Source organism: Gadus morhua, chromosome 9 (genome assembly GCF_902167405.1).
Source record: "Gadus morhua chromosome 9, gadMor3.0, whole genome shotgun sequence".
Classification (NCBI taxonomy): Eukaryota; Metazoa; Chordata; class Actinopteri; order Gadiformes; family Gadidae; genus Gadus; species Gadus morhua.
The window spans coordinates 18,993,509-19,013,312 of NC_044056.1; the positions used below are offsets into that span (position 1 = coordinate 18,993,509).

The 19,804-nt window shown below is 45.3% G+C and overlaps 1 protein-coding gene across 2 annotated transcripts in view; it reads right to left on the minus strand.

Annotated features, from left to right (window-relative positions):
* ntrk3a (neurotrophic tyrosine kinase, receptor, type 3a) overlaps positions 1–19,804 on the minus strand; it is a 120,138-nt gene that overhangs the window by 89,723 nt on the left and 10,611 nt on the right. For both annotated transcript variants that reach the window (XM_030366437.1, XM_030366436.1), the window contains exons 2-3: positions 5,351–5,425; positions 5,014–5,085 (exon numbers count right to left, since the gene is read on the minus strand). In XM_030366437.1, the coding sequence (XP_030222297.1) occupies positions 5,014–5,085; positions 5,351–5,425 (147 nt within the window). The remainder of the gene's footprint in view (positions 1–5,013; positions 5,086–5,350; positions 5,426–19,804) is intronic.

Genomic DNA, 19,804 nt, shown 5'->3' on the forward strand with positions numbered 1-19,804 from the left:
GATGTAACAGTGTTTATTATTCATAGCATCTTAAATTATGGGCCTGATCAGTATTCCTCTCACACCACATAGAGAATGCAAAGCAAGAGTAACAGAGGAGCCAAGACAGTGGAGGGGAGGCGGAGAGAGCGAGAGGGAGGGAGAGAGAGGGAACAAGTGTCATAGTGAGAGGCTTGTGCAGAGAGGGAGATTTGCAACATCTCTTTTCACAATCTCAGTCTCCTTTCTGTTTTACATGTATATTCGACCGCAACAATGCATGCGATTACCAGGGATCAGCTGCAAGGTGCTGGGATGCAATTATGGGGAAGAGAGAGGACATGGAAGAGGGACTGCCAGGTCAAGGTTGCATGTCTAAATACAGAATAAGAACCAGTGCTAATGTCGCTAACACTACATAGTACCTTTTTATGCTGAGGATGTCTCCATAGGCTAATGAATACTGTGGTCAGTAATCTCACCCAATAAATCATGTTACAATCATGTCAGAAATGTTAGAATGTAGAAATGATAGGCTAGAAATGATAGGGTGGCCCAGTAGGGTGAGTAGCCTGATCACGATGGAGGGTTGCGTCGCCCGACATATGGGCTTAAAGTGGGCTATTATTCACTGTTATCCCGCCCATACTTCAACATTTCGGCACATTTGACTCACGCCTGATTACCGGCACTTCTAATGTTCTCTCAGTACTCTTCAGCAGTTTGCCGTTAATTTGATAACTTTCTCTGAGTCGTTTTTCCCTCATAAACTATAAGCAGCAAGTAAATTGGAAAACGCTTCAAGCTCTCTCTCTCTCTCTCTCTCTCTCTCTCTCTCTCTCTCTCTCTCTCTCTCTCTCTCTCTCTCTCTCTCTCTCTCTCTCTCTCTCTCTCTCTCTCTCTGATTCAGGGTGTGTGTTTTTGTTTGTGTCATGTTGTGTTTTGCAGGAGTCGACAGTTCTGGATAGGGCCATCCAGCTGACAAATGTAGGTTGCCATCCACTAAAATATTGGGTGCTTGGGACAAAATTGGGTTGATGATTTTTTTTTGCTGTGCCCAGAGTGTAAACTTGAAGAGCTACACAAATAAGAAGGTTGCAGAGCAGCAACACATTGTGATTGAATGCAAATATGTTATGGAGGTAAATACTACCTATCCAGTTCTCTGTTGAGAACAAAATAGCTATATTTAGGTGTTATATGTATACTATGGTCTTTAGATAGATTTTTCTAGATTAAACCAATCTTCAGATAGTTGTATTTTGTCACAAGGAATAACGAGACTTTAATGTCGTATCTAAATCCGTATAAGCAGATTGCTAGAGGGACAATACTGTGAAAAAATTCATGCTTTTTTTGTCTCACATGTTTTTCCGAACTATTGTGGCTAAAGAAAGGAAGTTCCAGTGTTGCTCATGGACAATATTCACAAACAGTTTAGAGTAGGGCAAATACGGCTGCAGGTGGCGTCTATTTGCTACAGTTGCATTTCTGCAATGATACAATGATAGATAAAAAAACTCTTTTCAACAGCTGTTGAAAGTGAATGCAACTCTTAAAACGTAAAATAAATATTCGGCAACGGCATGTGCTAGGCCAGCAAACCTGCTAGCTACTATCTAGTTTTGTTGGTCCTTTTTTGATATGCGCACACACACACACAAACACATTCACAATAACACACACAATCTCACACACACATACACATACACACACACACACACACACGCAAACACATACACACACACACAAGAGTTGCCTTGTCATTGAAAGAACACAAGCCCAGCCAACCACAACCTCCGCAAGCATACCCTTCCTCTGCCAGCAAAACATGGTGAAGTGTGTCGAAAAGTACAGCCTAGGCTACAAACCCCACCTGACATCATAATGTATTCATAATAAAGCACTGTAAACCACATTTTCAGAAGCTAGTAAGAGACTTTGGTGCATAAAACACACCACACTATACAGCTTAGTCTATTGGCTCGCTAGAGTATGTTTATTATTTGATTTTGTTTTAATAGTTGGATAAAGTACATTTTTCAACATTTACCAAGCATCAATCTACTTAGTCTTAACTTTTGGTCCTGCATCTCTTTGTATGGCAATAAATACGGTTTATGGATTATTTTATTTTTTTATAGCCGGTTTATGGCTTTAAAAGAACACCCACTAGGCTGTAGAGGACACCACCTCCCAGCCACTTCGAGCACGGCTTTAGCAAGAAATGATTGAAAGGTCTTAAAATGGATCTACAATAAGTAGGTTGTCAAGCCAGGTGGAGGGCGAGTTTGAGGCAGGGCGGATGAGGTAACAGACGAGATAAAGGAGACAGTGGTAGCCCCGGAGATTCTCTGAAACCATGCAGAGGTGTGAATATGTAAGTAACTGAGGGCAGCTGCTGGCTTCACAGGCAATCAGAAACCAATGGCAATATCAAAATAAAAGAGGATGGAGGACGGCAAGAGTGCACAGGGCGAGAGGAAAGGAGACGAGGGGCTTATTCAGGAGCCATTGAGAGACTGACAGATAATGGGAAATTAAAAGAAAAAGGCCGTCATCAGAATAGGAACATTCCAGTGTTGAAGTGAGATATGACTAAACAAAAACAACAATAACAATAGATGGATCTGTGCAGATAATGACAATATAAAAATTCAGGTGAAGGACAAGGAAGAGACTGCGAAGGGAGAGAAGGAGGGAGTCAGGATGGGGACGGAGCAATATATATCTATATACATGTATACATACACGGATATTATATATGGACTATACTATTGCCTTCAAGCTCATTATCTGTAATGAGTGTGAAAACGGAACTTCCACACTGTACACAACACGCCCTACACTGCATCCCAACAGAGGCAGCCACACACACACACGCACACACGCACACACGGACACACACAAAAAAACATGAGTTATTTCAAGAACCACTGATTGGAGTGAACAATGACAGGTGTTGCAATGTTGATTAAAGCTGTCAATCTTTCAGTCTGTATATGTGTGTGTACGTGTGTGTACGTGTGTGTACGTGTGTGTGTGTGTGTTTGTGTGTGTGTGTGTGTGTGTGTGTTTGTGTGTGCGTGTGTGTGTGACTGTGCGTGTGTGTGTGTGACGGTGCTCGCCTCTAAGTTGCAGAGGTCTTGCTAGTCAGTTGTATGACGTTCGAAAAAGGGTGCCTCTTCTATCAATCAAAGCAGGGCTTTAATTTGGACCTGAGAATTTGGATTGGCTGCTATTAGTAAATGTATACATTGCATGAGATTAAATGAGCAAAATACCACACGTTATCTCTGTGTCTGAGGATCATATAAAACATACTTTCTTAGTGACCTTGGTCATGAATACCTTTTAGATATAGTAGGAAACAGTGGCAGTGTTGGAAATCAACCACCTGTGTTTGTCTCAGCATTACACACAGTATTTGCATACACACAAACACATACACACATGCAAGTAAACACACAAAGACACACACAAACACGCACACACACAAAAACATGCGCCTGCAGTGCACGCACACTCACTCACCCACCCAGAGACTAACACACACACACACACACACACACACACACACACACACACACACACACACACACACACACACACACACACACACACACACACACAGTGAAAGAAAACATCCCCAAATACAAAGAAACAAACACCATCTGTCCACTTCCTGCTGTCTCAACAGCCCCAAGATGGCCGCCCCCATATAGAGCCAGTACACTCACTGATTGGCCTGGGCTCGCTCTTTAGAGATTGTTGCCATGCCAAAACAAACTTGTTGCCAAGCTGTTGCATATGCATTTAAGACCAGTTTAATTTGTCATGTTTGAATTCAAGGATAGTAATGTGCTTGTTTATCGGGTTCAGCGGCCAACCATGTCCGCGGGCAGGTCTGTGTCCAAGGTGTTTTTCGCATAGAGGTTTTGCTGTTGATAATTCAGTTTCTCTCCTGGAATTTTAACACATATACCCTGAAGGAAAGGTTAAATATAACCTTTACATCCATACAATAAGGGTGTAAAGATATGAATATGAAAGGTGAAGACAACCGCAGCAAATGGCAAGATAATGGCTATTTTATGTTTTATTAACTGTAGAACCTCCTTTTCCAGGTCCATACCCACAATATATCTGGGCTACATGTTCACATTATATAATGTTATATAATGCCACTAGACACCATGGCGGGTTTTTAAAAAATAACCTCACCCTTTACAATATGTACGCCTTTCGAGCATGAGTGGGTATACTCTCACTGGTCACTGGTTAGCACATGCCTTGAAGCATTCCGGGTAGCTCCCACAACAATATGGCCTAAAAAATAATATGGAGTTTAATATCTAAACAGGTATATTGTATTGCATTGTATTGTGTTATATTGCATTATAGAGCTCAACCGGCTCCATAACAATTTTGCGATGTGGATATATGTATTTGTTCGTTTATTTATACCCTGGAATTTATTCTGACATAGTGAGTCACTCTGGGGTTCTTGGACGTGGGAAGAGGGAGAGGGATTGGCTGGGTCAGGGAGCATTTTTACATATCGACTCCCACTGCTCTTGCGAGCATAGACACACACGCATCAGTCCTCCTACAAAACACCGGAAAGAATGCAAAATAAAATATGGGCCATATCTGTGATTATGCAAAGCCTTGCCTTGCATGGGTAAACACATGACAAAGTAGACTTGCATGTGTCCTTCTATCTAGTCTTCGAGGATTGGAAAGCAACAGAGGAAGGAGATACAGGAGGAGAGGTTGTCTGTAGCATGCTGTGAGTGTGTTTGTATGTGTGTGTTCGTGTGTGAGAGAGAGAGAGAGAGAGAGAGAGAGAGAGAGAGAGAGAGAGAGAGAGAGAGAGAGAGAGAGAGAGAGAGAGAGAGAGAGAGAGAGAGAGAGTTTGTGCATATGTGTGATTGTGTGCACGTTTGTGTGTGAAAGCAATGGGGAGGGGTTCTGTGTATGACTTTGCATAATATACATTACATTACTACATTTAAATATAAATATACTTACATAAAGCGCAGATGGGGGTTCTTTGAGAAAGCCCGAGCCTGGATGAAGTTCAAGCCGCTCTTTGTAATGGTGCTGTATCACACACACACACACACACACACACACACACACACACACACACACACACACACACACACACACACTTAGTTACATCCCATATTCAGCCTTTTTGACTTTTTGAAAAAAATATGATCTATACGTTTACGTTTATGTTTATCAGTACCAACGCAGCCCAAATAAATGCGTGCATGCATGCAAACAGCCAAGAATTCCACAGCAGGGGACCCCAGTAAGGTCAGGACCTTTAACAGTAATTTGATGTGTGTGTACTACTCACAGTCTTTCCAGTCCAGTGTAGAGCTCAATGTCCATGTCTCTCAGCATCTGCAGGCCCTTCCAGTTCTCAATGTGTCTGGGGAGGGGGGGTAAACAAGACCAGTCACTCAATATGCAGGTGGGCATGTGTGTGTGTGTGTGTGTGTGTGTGTGTGTGTGTGTGTGTGTGTGTGTGTGTGTGTGTGTGTGTGTGTGTGTGTGTGTGTGCGCGCGTGTGCGCGTGTGTGCGCGTGCGTGTGCGCGCGTGCGTGCGTGCGTGCGTGTGTGCGCGCCTTCAGTGTTTGTTTGTGGCAGAAATCATCTGTTTTATGGGGTAGTCCCAAGCCCTTCAAATTGACGATGACCTGTCAGCTAAATGTGACGCGTTGTTAAAGGTTTGAATAACGTCAGACTGCGAGGGGATTCCCCCCCGCCTGATTCGATGTAAGATGAAGATGGACGGATGAAACGATAGATAGATGGGAAGATGGATAGATATAGATATCTTTGTCGCATTCGTTGCACTGGTTTGCTTTATAGGTCAGCTAACTTGTATTTAAAAAAACATAACAACTTTGATTGAGACATTCATATTATTATATTTTCCCTAACATCATGATCACTGTTAAAATTGTGTTTTTAATGTGAGCTGCTGTTACGCCATCAAAGGTACCTATCGATCTATCTGGATAAAACGATAGACGATGGATGGCTGTACGGGTGGATGGGTGGATGGGTAGATAGATGGATGGCTGTATGGGTGGTTTACTGGCTGTATGGGTGGATGATTGGCTGTATGGGTGGAGGGATGGATAGATGAATACTTGGATATTTCTCTTCACTCTTAATGAATTGGTTTTGTGGTGGGGGGGGGGGGGGGGGGGGGGGGGGCTTGTTTGTTTTATCCTTAAAAGAACTTAGTAGAAACAGAATGGCAGCACTGTTTTGGGTACAGGCAGCGTATGGCAACCAATCAAATAACGCAAATCACAATCCCCGAGCATCTGTTTACCCCAGAGACTTCACCCCACTCTCCCTCAAGGTAGAAGGTGGTGGCACTGCCTGTCTGTGTGCCTATGGGTGTGTGTGTGTGTGTGTGTGTGTGTGTGTGTGTGTGTGTGTGTGTGTGTGTGTGTGTGTGTGTGTGTGTGTGTGTGTGTGTGTGTGTGTGTGTGTGTGTGTGTGTGTGTTGTTGGTATGCATAAGTGTGTGTGTGTGTGTGTTGTTGGTATGCATAAGTGTGTGTGTGTATGTGTCTGTTGGTATGCATAAGTGTGTGCCCGCGTGCGTGAGTGCGATTAAGGCGAACCTGATAAAAGTTTATGAATCCATCTGCTCTTTCCTAGAATTGAGACAACATTGGATATTTTTGGACACACACCTTGTATCTGTTGGGCGATCTAGCTATGGATCTATCCATCTTGCGTGATTGTTTAATAACAATCATCTAAACACTAAAAGTCTTTCTTATAGCGCAAGTAATTCACAGACACACACACACACACACACACACACACACATACACACACACACACACACACAAAGTGATTCAATATGAGGGGTTTTAGGACCATGCAAGTTCGCTTGATTGGTCAAGCACATTATGAGCTGACGAGAGATTCCGGCTCTTTAATGCCAAAGGGCCTTATTGGAAGATTGACTAAGTCAATATCAGATCACCCACACAAGTCTAATGAGCTAATAGAAGCCGGCATTCATTCCCTTGTGAGCAGGGCTTCCGCGACAAAACAAACCTTCAGCCAACTATAGATTGAGCTCTGAATGCATTCACAAACTCATGCTAGGCGAACATAAAGATGCCAGTCCTCCATTGGAACCGCAACGCTCACAAACAGCTGAGGTTCCAACGCACAGACATTGCAATTCAATGGGGATGTTTAGCTGAACACGACGTGTTGCATCCTTGTTTCTAACTGGCCTGCATGTCGGGCTATCCTCTGTGGTTATGCAGTCCCACGGACGGATTTCGCTGCACTTGCGCTCCAAACGAGCCCCACGGTGAATAAGAAGCCTTACTGTACCCTTGGATAATCCCAATTCCTTGGCCGCCGTAACCACTGAAAAGTGCCCAAGAGGTTGTTTACATGTCAGATCCTGCGGGCTGGATAATAGGCTTAGGACAGGCTTAAACAGAGCCAATGAATAAATTAACGCAATCTCTTTTGAAGAGAGAAAAAATGTAGAAAAAAGATGCTTCGCAACAGTTGAAGGATTTATTGAAAAATTATCAGTTGAGATAATTAGAGAAGGAAAAAGGGAATCGTGTTCGGTTACGTTCGTATGTATTTGTTTCGTCTGAAACGATTCATGGGTTTAGAAATGTTTTTAAGACAATGAATACAGTTCATGTCTTTAGGCGCACCCAAAATGTAAATTAATGGGCTGCAGAAGATACGCGCCACCCCATCCCAGATGTTTGTATAAACATGCAGAACACATATAAAGATAGGACTTTATTAATCCCCGGAGGGTACTTTACGACTCATATATATTATAATGCAAACTAGAATGTAGTCATGCTTGAAAATCCGATAAAGTGTATTAAAATATTCTCCCCGTGTGTGACTTAGATACAAATATTCTGCTGGAAAAAAGAAAACAGCATCATTGTGTTAAAGCATGTCGCTGGGCATCGAGATATGGATATGATTCTGAATAGATTGTGGTGCCTGCATAAAAAGATTTTGACACGTGGAAAATACCAAGGCAAGAACAATAGAGTGTGGGTGGGAGAGAATTGGAGCAAGAGAAAGAGTAACGCAAAGTCAGAGAGCACCAAGGTCGTAAAATAAGGAAAATGTGGTGCATATGTTGTTGCTTTTGTAACAATTTCATGAATAACTATTCACCGCCAATTTCCAATGTTTTTGCAGGTTAACATTTCATTGGATAAAACGTGGCGTCATGCCTTACGTGTGATGCCGTGTGTTCAATGAAATTCATCAAATAGAGAAAAATACTTCTTTTTTTTTAACATGATTTACATTGAACTTACATTAAGCTACTTACATTCCATTAAGCTTACCCCAGCTTAAACCAAAAGTTGGTTTAATATGAATAAAGTATGGTTTAACATATAAACCCCAACATGAGCTTGGCTTTCTTGTTCTTGTTGTGTGCATAGAAAAGTCTATGTTGGAGAACATTAGCATACCTTCCTCTTCTACCAAAGGATTTGTCTTGATAGCTCAACCAACCCACGTGGTTCAGAGCTTCAATAGCAGACAAAGTGATCGTGCTTCTACAAAAGGTCACCACAAACTTCCAGACCAGTACCAAAGCATCAATAGCCATATATCAATCAATTAAGCCATGCTTCAAGAGTTATCGCTTGATACCGCTGCAGGGCTGGAGTTCTGCAGAAGAGATAATAGTTTAGCTGACCTTATCAAAAAATATAAAATAAAAAGTATTAACCAAACGTGTTGGCCCTTGTCAGTCTCCACCTGAATGGGTATATACCCACATGACCAAAGCCACTCTCTTTCTCTATCCTGATGTGCTATGCTCTCTCTACCCTGATACCTTACTCTCTCTATACCCTGATCCCCTACTCTCTCTCTACCCTGATACCCTACTCTCTCTCTACCCTGTACCCTACTCTCTCTCTACCCTGATCCCCTACTCTCTCTCTACCCTGATCCCCTACTCTCTCTCTACCCTGATCCCCTACTCTCTCTCTACCCTGTACCCTACTCTCTCTCTACTCTGATCCCCTACTCTCTCTCTACCCTGATCCCCTACTCTCTCTCTACCCTGATCCCCTACTCTCCCTCTACCCTGTACCCTACTCTCTCTCTACCCTGATCCACTCTTTCTCCACCCTGATCCCCGCTGCGGTGCCGGACCCCGGGCTCCACCTCCACCAGGGTACCAGGTGGCCGCCACTTAGCGACGCCCTCGCATGGCTGAGTGCGAGGCTGGTAACTTAGCAACATCCCCTGCTGCTTCTTGTGAACGATCCGCTAAGCCTGTAGCTCTGAACACTGGCGGATGCCAGCAGGAAAGCGCTACCTACTGCCACTCTCATATTATTCTTTTTTTTTTGGGGGGGTGGGGGGCATTTTGGCTCTGCCGCATGGAGGCAGGGCAGTGTTCAGCTCTAGGGCCCTTCCTCCAGTCCCCTGGTTCATTACCGCCGGACTAATACGTCTCTGGCTTAGGCTTCTGCAATTCCCCTTTCCTCTCTCGTCACCCCATGTCTTTCGTGCAGGTCTATCCCTTTCACAAACCCCCTCCCATCCCCCCTACCACCCAGCCCTCCCCCGAACACACGCACGCACGTGCACACACACACGCACACACACACACACACACACACACACACACACGCACGCACGCACGCACGCACACACAACCCTTTCTGTTTTTCATTCCATGTCCTTCCTTTACTATCTCCAACCTGATCTTGGCAGAACTCCTCTGTCCCTCACCACAAGCCGTCTGCAGAACAGTAACATGCACTTCCACGGGCATTCACACATGCACACACATGCACAAACATACAAACACACACACAAAGTAATTTCCACAGGCACAGATACACACACATAGACGTACAACCTCGCTTCCACATGCACACACACACAAACACACACACACATACATACATACAGACAAACACACTTCCACAGGCACACATACACACACACATCCACAGGCTAAAGCACACACACAAACACAGACACACACAAATGAAAACATGCACACACATTGCTGTCTCTTCAGCTTCCAGGGTAGAAAAGGGACCACAATGAATGCGTCCTACGCATTCTGCCATTAAATAATACAAAAAATAAAGAGGGAGGCAGGGAGAGTGAGGCAGAGAGAGAGAAAGAGAGAGAGAGAGAGCAAGAGAGAGAGAGAGAGAGAGAGAGAGAGAGAGAGAGAGAGAGAGAGAGAGAGAGAGAGACAGAGAGAGAGATACACACACTAACAGAGGCAGAGAGAGGGATCACAGAGAGAGAGAGAGAGAGAGAGAGAGAGAGAGAGAGAGAGAGAGAGAGAGAGAAGGATAAGAGAGAGAGGGACATAAAGAAAGAGAGCGTGAAAAAGAGAGAGACAGACAGCTATGGACAGAGAATAGAGGAATAAGAGAGCGAGAAAGAGAGAGAGAGACAGCTAGGGACAGAGAAGAGAGGGATAAGAGAGGGAGCGACAGTGATAAGAGACCCAGAGAGTGACAGAGAAGAGAGGAGCAAAGCGATGCTCCTAGGCACGTCTGAGGAGCAGCCAAATAGAGAGGAAGTGTAACGCATCGCTCCCTCACTCCAGTAATGTATTCAAGCCCAGTCAAAGCTAACCTGTCATTAAAAGAGAGAAGGTCCCCCCGGGGCTAACTAGCAGCTTCTCCTGCTTAAGCTATCATCGCTATTTACATACAGCCTGCTCATTGTCAGTCTGTGTGTGTGTGCACATGTGTGTTAGTGTGGGTGTGTTTATGTGTGTGTATGTGTGTGTGGGCGAGGGGGGGAGGGGGGGGGGGGGGGGGGGGGGTTGTGTGTGTGTGTGGGGTTGTTTTTTGTGTGTGAGTGAACATGTGTGAGAGTTTGAATGTCACTGTGAATCTGAGAGGGGAGAAAATAGGAAGTGAGATATGTGAGAAAGGGATTCGATGGAAGAGAAGGAAAGGCTCAATCTTAGACTGGAGTTGGAGGGGGAGAAATGGAATAGATTCTGATTAGAGGTTTGTGTTTCCATGGCAATGTGCGGGGTGAGTGGAGATTGAAAGGTGACTGTTGTGCTGAGTTTAACAACACGTGAATGATTCACTGTGCTCCCAATTACCGAGGGGCACCTCAGACGCCATCACTGATTGGCGTCAAATCACTAATTGTTTGAATTTTTGTGTATCTTGTGTGTGTGTGTGTGTGTGTGTGTGTGTGTGTGTGTGTGTGTGTGTGTGTGTGTGTGTGTGTGTGTGTTTGTTTGTTTGTGTGTGTGTGACAACATAGTGTGTGTGTGTGTGTGTGTGTTTGTGTGTATGTGTGTGTGTGTGTGTGTGTGTGTGTGCGTGTGCGTGCACGCGCGCGTGTTTGTGTGTGAGTGCACATCTTTATTGTGTGTGCCTGGGCTCCCATTATATATTATGTCCATGAACTAGTGATGGAGCCAACGTATTTTTTTTTGCTGAAAAACAGATGGCTTTTTAAGTATTAAATCTCCTCTGATGTGTCTTTGTGACATTGGCACTGAGAGTCGTAGGAATGAATGTATCCCCATCAGCCATGCTGCAGATGGAGCCCTGGCGTGGGCTGTTTACACCACCCGTTCTCAGTCCAGGACCATGCTGCCGACCCCAGGCTCACTCCCCACTGTCCCCCCCCCCCCCCCCCCCCCCCCCCCCTCACCTCCACCCCACCCCAGCACACCCAGCGTTCACCTCCTGTCTTCCACCACCAACCGGCATACACTCCATCAGTATATCCATTTAAAAATCAGCAAATGACATTTAATTCATTCTCGACGTACATTCAAAGGAAAAGGACAGAGCTTCTACAATGTAAAAAAAAAAATAATTCAGGGGAGACCGAACACTTGGCCTCAGCACCGACACCGACAGCACTGTGCACATCAAGGCTGCGGTGCTCTGCGAATCCGCAAAGCCCACTTTAACATCCGAGGGTTCACCAAACACATGCTTAACCCATACTGTAAAGAAAGGTTGACGTGAACTCCGGGGTTACACAAGCAAGCAGAAAAAGCAAGTGGTGAGAGGAGGGTGGAGTGGGGGTGGCGTGTTTGGGCGAGCGCTGATGGTTTTGTGTGCGGGCGCTGGCGCAGCAGCCGCTGGGCTGGTTAATGAGGCAGACCCAGCAGCCAAATGACCTCCAGAAGAGTGTGCTCAGATGTGGCTGTGAAACCATGGCGCGTGAAAACAAGGCAGGCACGGCCACAGCAGGGCCAGCAGTGCCTCTTGTGGGGCACATTATCTTTGTGTCCTATATTGTTGATTGAAAGTTAGCCAGTCAATATGGCCCTCACTACGGCCCCCCGGTGTGCCTCTCTATAGAGTGCAAACGTAATGCTAAATGAACAAGCTTAAAGGTGCTGTGGGTTCAAATTAAGTGCTATTATCGGAGAGTTATCCGTTCGAAATGGGATGGCCTTTTTTTCCTCGCTGTGAGAATATCTGTTTCGAGTTGACTGCGGCTGACTCACTGCAGGAACATTTTGATTTGACACCGGCTCCCCGCTCATTTCTGACCAATCACGGCACAGGTACTTGAATGCAACACTTCTCGATATTGGAGAAATGTAGGGAGGAAAGGGAATGGATTTTTTTACCCTTGAATAGTACCCACAGCTTAGAACCTGTAATATAACTTGAGTAGAATTTTAACCACTTGTTGTCCGAGCCGGACGGCAATCTTTGCCAAAGATTATTAGTACCAACTGTTTTCACATGGAGCACAAGAAGTGGGAGACGGTTAGTGCTATGTCTTCATCAGATGGTGGGCGCACTAATATGGAACCTATGAACCTGCGTGGGAGAGGAGAGAGGAGAGCTAAAGTGCTTGGTGGATGACCTGGTTGTGAGGGAAACCAGGAGAGGAATACGCGTAAATTGTTTTTTCCACCATCAGCAGCTTCTAGAATGAGAATTCTGGATCACACGGCACAGTTTTCATTTCCACAAGGGTTAGTGGGGGAGGGTTGGGAGGGATGGTGTTCCCTCTTCTTGTTGATATTCTTTTCGTTTGGCAAAATGGCAATTGTTTATCTCTTTAACATGCTTCAGCAAATCGCATTAACAAAATACGTGTCAACGATAGAGAGAGTTTAAGCAAACAGCGACATAGGACATTCTTTTTTATACAACCCCATCCGTAGAGAGGCAGTTTGCTGAGAAAGCATGTCCTATTTATGCCATTGGCCTGCTCCACATTCCCTCTGTAATAGCTGACCACACCTGGAATCTGCATAGCAAGACCACACTGCTCTGCTGTCAGCCAATCGGTGACCAGAAGCTGAAAGACTTCTGGTAGTCTTTGTCACTTGTCAATTGAAACCTAAGCAGGACCATCACTGGTTGAGAATTGATCAGGCACTATTATATTCACTTGGAGTATAATGAGCCAACATAAATGTGTTACCTCACAATTGGCCTATGTTGCAAATACACTTACACTGAAATATTGATACTGGGAAATCGAAAAAATGAACAGACATACTATTTTAACTTTCCTTTCATATTTATTTTTGTGCGTTGCTCAAATGTAACTTGGCTCCCCAGACTTGACTCAACACCATTGCATTCATGAAACACAGCATTTAAACAATAACAGGAAGGGTTCTGACTCAACTTCAAATTCAAAGTAAATAAGAAACCACGCCCACTATCAAGCCCGCCACACACGGCACGGAACACGGTTTTTAATGTTCATGAAATGGCTCTGTGTGTAACTCTGTCCAAGCATTGGCAGAGCAGCAGCGGCGCAGTGCAACTACTACAGAACAAATGTTCAATGAAATTAAACACCCGTATCAAAAATCAATTCCAAGGCTGTGATCTGAACAATCTGGGAACTGCTAAAACCCCTCCGAAGCTGTCCTTTAACAGTCCCACCGTCTCGCCGTCTTGGATTGTAAATACCGCTGCTGATTAAATTCTCACACGCACATGGGGTTCTGACGAGCCCAGGAAATCAAGGTATTAATAATCTAGTGACGGAGCACCGGGCTTGCTGTTAATAAGCAGCACGCAGCTGTAAATGACATGGCTGGCGATAGAGATAGAGCAACGGGCACAGAGGAGGGATCGGGGGATCCCAGACCGACCCAGGCGGTGACAAGAGATGAGGGGGGGGGGGGGGGGGGGCTTGGATGGTTTGAGTCGGTGGGGATGGCAGGGAAGGGGGAGGGTCGAGGAGAAGGGAACAAAGAGAGTTCGAAGCAGCGATAGATTGAGAAGGAAGGCAAGCCAAGGGGAGTTAGGGAAGTCTTGCTGCAGCCTCTGGATTTACGGGGTGTGAAATTGAGTGAGTGCGGATGGGCCGCGGCTCTCTCGTCTAATCTGTCATGACGCCATGGCAGACGGGGACGAGAGACAACAGACAACAGGGAGAGGGGCAGACGGGGACGAGAGACAACAGACACCAGGGAGAGGGGGAGACGGGGACGAGAGACAACTAAGGAAAAGGCCGACGGGAGGGAGGGAGGGGGAGAGAGAGAGAGAGAGAGAGAGAGAGAGAGAGAGAGAGAGAGAGAGAGAGAGAGAGAGAGAGAGAGAGAGAGAGAGAGAGAGAGATGTCACAAGCAACCCTTTGAGTGACAGAGGGTGAATAGTAGAGTTTGGAAGTCAGGGGAGGATACTGGCTGTCATAGAGCTAATTTAATCTTAGGATTGTTTAGGCTGATGCCTATCCCGGTGGCTTCGGTATAAATTTTCACTTTTAAAGGACCTGAGAACAATATGTGCCCCTTCAATTAAGGCACTGATATAATTAGGGTGCATTGGTATCATTGAAGTTTCTATATTATTGTTATTATGGTTAGAAGTACTAGTAGTAGCAGCAGCAATGCATGCTATTCGCCAATGCTCACAGGTCGACTCCCACACGCAGGTCGATGTATGTGTATAACTCTCTGCGTTCCACGCAAACAGTAGAATAAGCGCATAAGCCAGACTGACGTAAAGCCCCCGTTTTCATTGTAAACCTAATACAGAACAAAGCCACTATCACAAATCATCCGCTCGCTCTCTCTCAAACACACACACTAAGTCCTCTGCTGTGTTTATTCCGCAACGCTTGTGCTATAAAAAGAGCTGCGTGTGGAGGGGTTTGTGGAATGGGATTTTTTGAAATCAAGAGTCTGAAGTCATCGCCGCCCCGAACGCAGACTCAAGATTTGATCGTTCGTCACATGTCGATATGAATCCTGGCAGAGCTGAGATAAGGGCGGGTCAGCTACGTTCTGTTTGCATCCACGCTTCCACTTTTTTTTTCCTTTCCCCTTCTCCTCGTGATTTGCTGAAGTAGCAGCTGAGAATACATATGGATGTTGGTTTTTTTCACTCGGCAGGACCCATCAATTCCGTCCATCCATCAGCCCCTCTGTCTATAATTCCGCCCATACCTCCACCCCCTACATCTTCCCATCAGATCGCTCAATCCATGCATCCACCCCTCCCTCCCTCCCTCCCTCCCTCCCTCCCTCCCTCCCTCCCTCCCTCCCTCCCTCCACCCAATCCATCCACCCATACATCGACCCGTCCATCTCTTCATCCAGCCATCCATCCCTACATGCATTCACCCCTCCATTGCTTCTCATTCCTCAGAGTGCACGCGGGCTGTCATGTCGGCTTTCAGTGTGTGAGAACAGGTGATTGATTGTACTCTGGCCTAACAGTAGGGTTCCCATCAGCACCTGTGTGGTTTAACATAGACTGACAAGGCCTTACACTCACACTCGCGCACACACACACACACATACACACACACACACACACACACACACAGGCACAGGCACGCACACCCACGCACGCAAACGCGCGCACAAACACTTGGGAAAATACAATATGTTATGCATGCAGAGCACGACGTGCAGAATGCAAGTAGATGGATACGTCGTCCACATCACTAGATGGCACACCTTAGGAAATGTGAATAGGAGGGTGGAAGTAGCAATTAACGTAGAGAGGGAGAGAGGGAGAGAGAGAGAGAGAGAGAACAAGAGAGAGAAAGAGAACGAGAGAGAAAAAGAGGGAGAGAGAGAACAGGAGAGAGAAAGAGAGAAAATGAGAAAACGAGAGAACGAGAGAACGAGAGAGTATGATCGACAGCCAATGTGAGACAAAGTGTCAAGCAGAACCAAAAAACACAAACAGATAGAGTTCATTAAAACTGAAGGCCACGTCTTAAGACTTTCAAGTGAAACAATGTTTGCTTTTTAATCACTGGCAACAATCAAAACAGAATCTGCATAAAGGAGGAGCCTGTGCATTAGGGGTCACCCACACCTTGAAGCGGTCCGTGTTGTAACCAAGCGCAACGACCCGGCTCCTTTTCATCTTGCGTCTGTGTCATCGGAATAGCTAATGGTGCAAACAATGGGCCTAGAGGCGGGGGGGAAGCGGGGGGGAAGCGGGGCGGCCATGACGGCTGACGAGCCCGGATACCCAGAGAGCAGAGCCCCGCCTTAGACACCACAACAGCACCACACCCACGCACCCACCCACCCACCCACCCTCCAGCGGTCTGATAAGCAGATAAAGGAGGAAATATGCCCTGTGAACCCCAAACCCCCCCCCCAACCCCATCCAAACACCCCCTCCCCCTGACGGATTCCTCCACCACGAGCCCCCTTCCCCCCGCCATGCCCTAACTGACGACGCTATTGGGCAGAAATGATGTCATTAATAATGAATTGTGAATATCTAAATTATGCAAAAGAGGGTGACAGAAGAGGCAGAGAAGGAGGGAATAAGGAATGAGCCTCAAAGAAAGGAATAAGAAGCAACACAAACAGAGAGGGTAGAGAGGGATGGGGGAGAGAGAGAGAGAGAGAGAGAGAGAGAGAGAGAGAGAGAGAGAGAGAGAGAGAGAGAGAGAGAGAGAGAGAGAGAGAGAGAGAGAGAGAGAGAGAGAGAGGTGGTGGGGCTTGAGGGAGGGAGCAGCAGTACATTGAGAGGGTATTTATCCATACACATTTTTATTTACCACAGAATAAGCTCCGATTTTATAAATAAACATAAGGCACACACACGCACACAGCACGCAGAGCACGCACACACACACACACAATTTTTTTTCGCTTTTGCCAATGAACCGAGTTGGACGTTAGTCGAACTGCAGGGCCTTACAACAGCAGAACTCCCTGAAGAACATGGGTTTAACAGAGAGAGAGAGAGTGGGAGAGTTACATAGATAGAGGAAGAGCTTGAGTAGGAGAGAGAGAGGGAGAGACAGATAAGAGGGAAGGAATGAGGGCAGTTGCAGTGCTGCAGTGCAGCTGTATTCCACAATCTTTCCCCTGGTAAGCTTTCTCTTTGTCTCCCCACGCCTCTCTATCTTCGTTGCATAATATTGGAGATTCACAAACTTGAACTACTGCGCTGACCCGTTCTTTTACTTCCGTACATTAAAGAGAACCTTATCTTAAACGAATCGGTGGCTCTTAATTCATTAGGTCATTCAAAGCTAGTGATCGAGTTTCAAGTCCCTCGGTTATAACTGATGGATGTAGCGTACGCTCCATGAACCCTTGAATGCATTTCACATCGTTAAACATCCATAATGAGTAATAAATAATATACTATAAAGACAAGATTTTGCAGAGAGATATCTTTACAAAAGAGAGAGTTGCAATATAACAAGAACAACCAGTGTTGGGTTAGGTTACTTTAGTAATGTTATGAACATTGCAGGATAACTGCCATTAAAAAGTGACCCACTCAAAAAGTTTCTAATAAGAGTACTTTTGCATGACGTGCCTCTATGTTTCTGTCAAAAACATATGGGCAAGAAAAGGGAGAAGATGAGTTTAGGATGAGCAAATCAAACAAAGGGAAATGAAGACCAGAGCGAAATGAAAAGGAAAGTTGGAAAAGGGTGTGAGTGTGTGTATGTGTATGTGTATGTTTGTGTATGTGTGTGTGTTTGTGTGTGGGGGGGGGGGTTTGGTGGTTTGCGGTGTTGGACATGACAACTGTTTAATAAACAAGTGTCGGCTGGCTGGATCCCAACCGGTGTAATCATTTAGCGTGAACAACACCCTCAGACAAGAGACACAAAGACGCGAGCGCACTAATGTCCACACACAGTGGGAGAGACGTGTTCGCGGCGTCGGCGTGTGGTACTCCTGTGACTGTAATTAATGGTGGTCTTTGTGCCTGCATTTCTTAATGGTTTCATTATTCCGGTGACATATCTTCTTAACATCAAGCAGTTGACGGGGGGGGGGCGGGGGATGGGGGTGGGTGGGGGGGGGTGGATCACGGACCGACCATCTTGTCGACGGGGCCTTTTGGTAATTAACACAACGTGCGGGCAAAACTTTAATTAACAGTCGGAGAACTGTTGATCTTTTTCTTGTGTTGTATTGATTGTTGCCTTGATAGTGTCACTTTAAAGATTACACATTGATTGATAGGCTTAGCCGTGTTCTTTCTGAACGATGTGAAGGCAGTTTCCCTATTGGTCGCTGTTCAATTACAGCCTTTGTAGCATGTGCCCCCATAAGATGGCGGAATGATGGTCAACACTGCCAAGGAGTCAAATGACAGTGTAATCTTGTTATCTTAATTACCAAAATAATAGGATAATTATGAAAACCGTTCCCAACAACTCTCAGATTCAAAGTCCAAGAGAACATCTCTAGCCCATAATTGATAACGACAAGCGAAGGGGCTCAACCCCGATAGAAATTAAAAAAAAAAAAAAAAATCTGTTCCCACAAACGATGATGTATGCTAAATTTCCCTCTCTGATCATCGTTAAATGTCATCATTCGTATAAAGGAATAACAACAACATGGCAACGGATAGAAAATACTGCAGTACCATTGTTCCAATTATAGTTATACTATTTATTTATGAATAAATATGTATTTGTAAAATGTTGCGTCTTTTTTTAAGCATTCTTAAGAGCATCGGAGACATTTAATATTTCTCTTAATGTAATGCTCTCACAGTAGGATGTTTTTGTACACTTCCACACACACCGCAGTCGGTGTCTTGTGTGCTACTTTTTAAATCCGGCTTCTATTAAGGATCTGGTAATCCGGGGCTACCACAGTGTCCCCACTATTTGACAAAACAAGCCCTCTATTAGCACTGCACCAAAGGGCCAAAAGCTCTGATTGCATTATAATCACTCTGACTCCAAAAGCATAATTACCACAGTCTTCAGTGTAATAGAAGCGTATTTCGAATTCATTTGGGAGCCTCTTAAACATTTAAATCTGTAATTTAAAGTTACAATCCAATTTAAAAGGTGGTTTACCTCTTTCACCCTGTTAGTATCCTTTGCTCTGACCCTGTTTCTCTCGCTTTCTTTTTATTCTTTATTTCTCTTGACTCTCCTCCTCTCTTACTCTCTTTACTCCCCTCTGTTTCACCTCTTTCGTTTCACCTGTGTTAGGGTCTCTCTCTCTCTCTCTCTCTCTCTGCCTCCCTCTCTCTCTCTCTCTGCCTCCCTCTCTCTCTCTCTCTCTCTGCCTCTCTCTCCCTCTCCCCCTCTCTCCCTCTCTCCCTCTCTCCCTCTCTCTCTCTCTCTCTCTCCCTCTCTCCTCTCTCTCTCCCTCTCTCTCTCTCTCTACCTGCCTCCCTCTCTCTCTCCACCCCCCTTCTCTCTATCCTTCTCTCTCTCCTTCACACCCCGTTGTAATTACTTTCCGAGGTGATTATGAAATAATTAAAACCAGCCCTCACATATCCCAATTAATTCCTGATGAATATGACGCCGGCTGTGCTGAGCAACCGGTTCACTCTGTGACACTTGTCAAATCCCCC